Source organism: Lonchura striata, chromosome 23 (genome assembly GCF_050655825.1).
Source record: "Lonchura striata isolate lonStrDom1 chromosome 23, ASM5065582v1, whole genome shotgun sequence".
Classification (NCBI taxonomy): Eukaryota; Metazoa; Chordata; class Aves; order Passeriformes; family Estrildidae; genus Lonchura; species Lonchura striata.
Window position 1 is genome coordinate 4274730 of NC_140725.1, and position 6000 is coordinate 4280729.

Below are 6000 nucleotides of genomic sequence, written 5' to 3' on the forward strand. Positions count from 1 at the left end.
ATTCCAGAATCATCACGCTCCAGGGGCTCACCAACCCGCAGCCAAAGGCAAACCCAGTGCCCTGTGCCCATCTTAGCGCTGGGCAAGCCCCAGTGCAGCCTTCCAAGGGCAAGGGAGAAGCTCCCAAAGCACTTCCACAGCCACAGTGAACTTCCCACCACCAGGCACCACCTCCCTCCGCCCCAGCTCCATCCTTCCCCAAGGGAAGCTCTGTTGTCCTGCCCTGGCACACGGCAGCAGCTGCGGGCACCCCAGGCCCCGTGCTGGGTTTCAGAAGGGCATTTCTGGGCAGGCTGATGTGGGGGGACAGGGTTGCTCCCCCTGTTCCTGTCCAACTCCTCGCTGACAGCTCCACGCACACGCCTCTGCTGCCACACCATGGGAACTCCTGGATACTGCTCCTGGCACAGCCCCGGAACGGGCGAGCCTGGAGCTTTGGAACTTCGTTCCACAGGGGTTCAGCTCTCAGCACAGCTGAACTGATCTCCTGGGATCACACCCCAAACCCTCCGTCACCCCACAAAGGGCGGGTGCCTCCCCTCCCTCCCTGCAGACCCGGGCACTGACGCCCAAGTTGGCATCCTGCTCGCACAAAAACATCCTTGGTGCGGTCTCAGAATCTAAAGAGAGGACTTATTGATCAATGCCTCCGGCTCTGATGCAGATAAAAAAACATCTGAGGTCTTAAAAGCTTTCGCAGGTCTTCTGCTCACCAAGCAAAACCACCCAGAGCATCAACCTCTGGCTGAAGGATGCAGAACAGAGCTGGAAACGCAGGCAGGAGGGACCAGGGGCCTGAGAAGAAAGGATTAAATGCTCAGCGAGGTACAGAGTGAAGCCTGGAAGATCCAGTATGAATAAGGCACAGACAGCTCAGAAGAAGAGAAAAAGCTGAAAGCCCCTGGTGGAGTAAATCTGAGATTTTGGGTATGTCTCCAACAGTCTGCTCGCATGAGGAAAGCTCAACAGAAGCTGCTGGAACGGTTTTCCTCTGTGCACAGGCTGAATGTTCATGCTGAGATGAAAAATAGCCACCAAAATAAACATTCAGCCTTTCTTAGGGACCTGTAGGTTCTTTGGGTGGGTTTACAGCCTTTCCTAACAGATCCTCGCAGTCAGCAGAACTGTTCAGCTCCTCTGCAAGAGTGCTCAGGAGCAGCAGTTGATCCTCATCCCCCAGCCCCTGGAAGCAAACCTGCCTTACATAATAAAATCAGTCTTGCATTCCAGATAAAGTTTTTCCTCAAAAACAAAAAAAAGACAAAAAAACAAAACAAAACAAAACAAAACAACAACAAAAAAAAAAAACACCAAGGAGCTTTCATACACATCAACACCCAAACACACATTCCTCCAGCCTGGGATACAGCAGACAAAAAAACGGGACTTGGAAACTTGGAAATCGGGGCACTGCACAGTGTGGAGAGCAGCAGTGCCAAGCACTCGTCTCTCCCACTCTTCCCCCTCCTACACACGCAGAAGGACAGTCCCTAAATATTTGCTGTTTACACCAGAAATAAACTTCACTCCCTGGATCTGCTTTGGCTGCAAGGGCAGCTGCGGAAATGAGGCAGGAGACACAAGCAAACTGCCCCCAAATTCAAGTCTTCTTCTGCTTTCAAGCCCAAACATGCATATTTCATAAAAAGCAGCATGCTGAGGCCAACGAGCTCATATATAAGAGATATTCAACTGGGAAGGCAGGAGGGAAAGGAGGAAAGTGCTTCCATCTTCAATGCAAGGCATCCAGAAATCTGTTTTATCAGCAGGGTAGCGAAATCCTGAATTAAGATGCCAGGGGAAAGCAGTGCTGGCGTTTTTCACAGTCATCCTGCACATCACCAGTGCCTGTGCCCAAACCTGACCCAGCGGAGAGGGGGAATGAGATCATGGAGAGCCACCCTTTATCACACGCCAGCGCTGGAAAAATCGCTGCTCCGGAGGCTGCAGCTCCAGAGGTCTGAATCAAACCCCTCGGGGCCGTGCCCGAGATGCCAGGGCAGAGTGTGCCACCACCCCAGGACCGTCACCCCAGTGCCACCACCCCAGTGCCACTATCCCAGTGTCACCACCCCAGTGCCACACAGCCTGTAACCACTACTCCAGTGCCACCACCCCAGTGCCACCATCCCAGTGCCACACAGCCTGTAACCACCACCCCAGTGCCACCACCCCAGTGTCACCACCCCAGTGCCACACAGCCTGTAACCACCACCACAGTGCCACCACCCCAGTGCCATCACTGGGCTATGATGGCACACAGCCCGGTGCCATCACCTCAGTGCCACCACTCCAGTGCCATCATCCCAGTGGCACACAGCCTATTGCCAGCATCCCAGTGCCACACAGCCCAGTGCCATCACCCCAGTGCCACCATCCCAGTGGGATGCAGCCTGTAACCACTACCCCAGTGCCATCATCCCAGTGCCACACAGCCCAGTGCCATCACCCCAGCGGCAGCCTATTGCCAGCACCCTAGTGCCACCACCCCAGGGCCACCACTCCAGTGCCACCACCCCAGTGCCACCACTCCAGTGCCACCACCCCAGTGCCATCACCCAGTGGCACACAGCCTATTGCTACCGTAATCCCAGTGCCACTATCCCAGTGCCATCATCCCAGTGCCATCACCCCAGTGGCACACAGCTTATTGCCACCACCTCCGTGCCACTACCCCAGTGCCACACAGCCTGTAACCACTACCTCAATTCCATCACCCCAGTGCCACCACCCCAGTGGCACACAGCCTATTGCCACCACCCCAGTGCCACCACTCCAGTGCCACCATCCCAGTGCCACCATCCCAGTGCCACACAGCCTCTTGCCACCACCCCCGTGCCAACATCCCAGTGGCACACAGCCTATTGCCATCACTCCAATGCCACTACCCCAGTGGCACACAGCCCAGTACCACTACCCCAGTACCACCACTCCAGTGGCACACAGCCCAGTACCACTACTCCAGTGCCACCACTCCAGTGGCACCCAGCCTACTGCCACCACCCCAGTGCCACCACCCCAGTGGCACCCAGCCTATTGCCACCCCCCCAGTGCCACCACTCCAGTGGCACCCAGCCTACTGCCACCACCCCAGTGGCACCCCCCCAGTGCCCCCCACCCCGCAGCCCCGTTCCCGCAGGCGGCTCCGGCGCCGCTCCCGCAGCCCAGGAGCGGGCGGAGGATGCAGAACGCTGGCGCAGAAGTTGCCCCCGGCACTCACCCATGGCCGATCCAGCCAGCAGCCCCAGGGAGAGCAGCAGCGCCCGGCTCCAGGCGCTCCCCTCCGCCGTCATGAGAGCCGCGATCCCAAATTTCCACCAGTGCCCGCCGAAGCCGCAGCTGCATCCCGGCCGGTCCCATCCCAGGGAAGGTTGCATGTCAAAGGGCAGCAGCAGGAACGGGGCGTGCTGGGGCTCTGCTGGTCGCCGCTGTTGGGTTTTTCCCCCTTTTTTCCTTCCCCTCGGCGATTGGGATAGTCCTCGGCTCGGCTGGATGAAGAGGAGAAAGGCAGCAGGAGGGGGAGGAGGTGAGGGGGAAGCGGGTCAGGCTTGTGATTTTGATTTCTTTTGGGTTGGTTTTTTTTGGGGGTTTTTTGTTGTTTTTTTTTTCCCTGATTTTTTTCAGCCCGGGAGGAGGAGAGGGGAAAAAAAATCCCACCGCATGGAAGGCTCTGAGCTTCTGCAGCTGGAATGAACCAAGTGTGGCAGCAGCTCGGGGAGAGGAGAGGAGAGGCGAGGAGAGGAGAAGAGAGGAGAGGAGAGCAGGGGAGGGCTGGCGCGTCCCTCCCGGTGGCTGTCTCAGCGCCAGCTCCTCGGCAGCAGCACCACCAGCACCACGCAGCCCTCAGGGATTTATACTTTTTTTTTTTTTTTTTTTTTTTTTTTATTAAGCCACTTGATTAATCGTTCCCGGAGCTTTGCTCCCTCTCTGGAAGCCGGGTGTTGTGGAAGGGGTAGGGGGGATGCTGTGCTACCCACCCCAAACCCGGTACCAGCATCCTGCCAGCGCCCGGCCCCACAGCCAGGGCTCCAGCAGCGCGTTTATTTTTGATATCCAGGTTTCTTGCTAAGGAACGAGCCCCCCCAGCCCCCATTCCTCTCTCTCACACACATCCCTGTTATCCACCCCCCCTTTCCCCCATAAACAACCTGATGCTACTGACACAATTTCTGTGATGAGGCAAATTTTGTTGCAAACACAGCTCACGACAGACACCCCTCCCCTCCCTTTTCCCTGTCTGTGGCTTGTCCTCGCAGCACGGCTCCCCGATCCTGGTGGGACCGATCCAGGGGCATCCCGGAGGTGGGAAAGGCTGTGCCCCCTCCCCCGAGCCAACCGGGGGGCTTGGCAGGGCTGGCAGAGCCCCGTTTCTCCCCCGTCAGCGGCAGCACCTCCCCTTGTTTTTGTTTTAACATCTCCCGGTACGCCGGTCCCTGGAGCTGCAGGCAAGATGGGGAAAAGGGAGGGAGGAATGGGAATGCAGCCACTTAACGCCGCGTTCGGGAACTTCATTATCTTGCTAATGATGCTCAGATCCAGGGACAAGGAAAACAACTCGAACATGACACCAGAGCTTAAGGAAATAAATAAATAACGAAGGAAAAGGCACTCTGGAACGCTCGAGCATCCTCCCCCTCCTCCCTCCGACTTTACGCTGGTGACAGGCTCGGAGCTGCCGCTCTCCCCCGAACCCCTGTGAGCAGGGGGTGTTTGCAGCCCCACACCCCCTCTCCAGCGCTGTTATCCCGCTCTTCCCCGCGCCCATCCCCATTTCCCCGCTGCCCGGGATGCGGGGCCGGGCCGGTGCCCGCGGTGCCCAAAGCGGGGCCGGGCCGCTCGCCCCGGCCCTGCCGTGCCCACCCCGGGGGCTGCCCTGGCACCCACCCCCTGCTCCCCCGGCTCTGCATTTGCTGCAGTTTCTTGCTGCAAAACCCCCTTCTCCGGCCGTGCTCCGGCTGCCTCGAATGAGCTTATTGCACAGCTAAAAACCCAATTCTCCACCGAGGGCTCGCAGATCTGTCCCTCCACGCTGGGATCAATCCTCCTCCTCCTCCTCCTCTCTCCCTCTCCGTCCCCTCCGCATTTCAATCCTCGCACTGCCCACACCGGGAGCCGCTGCCAAGAGCCAAGGCAACCGCGGCTGGCACATGAAAGAGTTGCTTTATGTCTGTTTAAGCTGCAGCATCAATTCAAACAGCCCCGATTGTGCACAGCTCCCCCAGGGAAAGCTCCATCAGCCGGTGTCCCCCGGCCACGCTGCGATGTCCCCCAGCCCAATATCGCTGCAGGGCAGGGGCTGAGCCAAAGAGCCCTGCGTGCATCCACAGGCATAAAAAAGGAAGGCATTGAGGAGCCAAAATCCCACTTTATTCCCGTGCAATCGGATCGTAAATATTTCAAACCCAGGGGTTCCTCCCGGGTAGGTTTGCATCGCCAAAAAAAAAAACCCGGAGGATTAGGGTTGAACCGTCTCCAGAATAATTAAGGAAAAAAAAAAAAATACAGCGTTTATTGGCGGAACGGACAATTGCCATGAGCGAGGCACAAAGCGTCCCTGCCATGCCCAAATTGTCATCCCCAGGGAGGGATGCTGGGGTCGCCGGCATCTCTCACCTTGCGAGATCACCTCTCCCTGCACGCACAATTCCTACCGGGACACAAAAGCGCTGCTCTGCACTGCCACCCGCAGGGACACATTCCCCGAGATGTCAGCCCCCTTCTCCATGGCCCGCTGGCCAGAACTCACCTCTGATTCCTCCCAAGGAACAACAGCAACGTCCCCTGGGTGCTGCTCGGCTTTGGGCGCTGGTTTGGGGAGCAGATCCTGCCCTGTGAGGGTGAGGAGCGCCTGGCACAGGGAGGATGTGGCTGTCACATCCCTGGGAGTGTCCAAAACCAGGCTGGACAATGCTTGGAGCTATCTGGGATGGGGGAAAGTGTCCCTGGTGCTGTGTTTGGAGAGCAGATCCTGCATGAGGAGCGCCTGGCACAGGGAGGATG

The 6000-nt window shown here is 57.9% G+C and overlaps 1 protein-coding gene across 4 annotated transcripts in view; it reads right to left on the reverse strand.

Annotated features, from left to right (window-relative positions):
- Positions 1-4652, reverse strand: part of CSMD2 (CUB and Sushi multiple domains 2) — a 289568-nt gene extending 284916 nt beyond the window's left edge. For 3 of the 4 annotated variants that reach the window (XM_085559782.1, XM_077788452.2, XM_085559780.1), the window contains exon 1: positions 3221-4124. In XM_085559782.1, the coding sequence (XP_085415908.1) occupies positions 3221-3377 (157 nt within the window). In that variant the 5' untranslated portion in view covers positions 3378-4124. Of the gene's footprint in view, positions 1-3220; positions 4125-4148 lie in introns of those variants that run through there. The other variant, XM_085559781.1, reaches the window with a different exon arrangement.
- Between the last annotated feature and the right edge of the window lie 1348 nt (positions 4653-6000).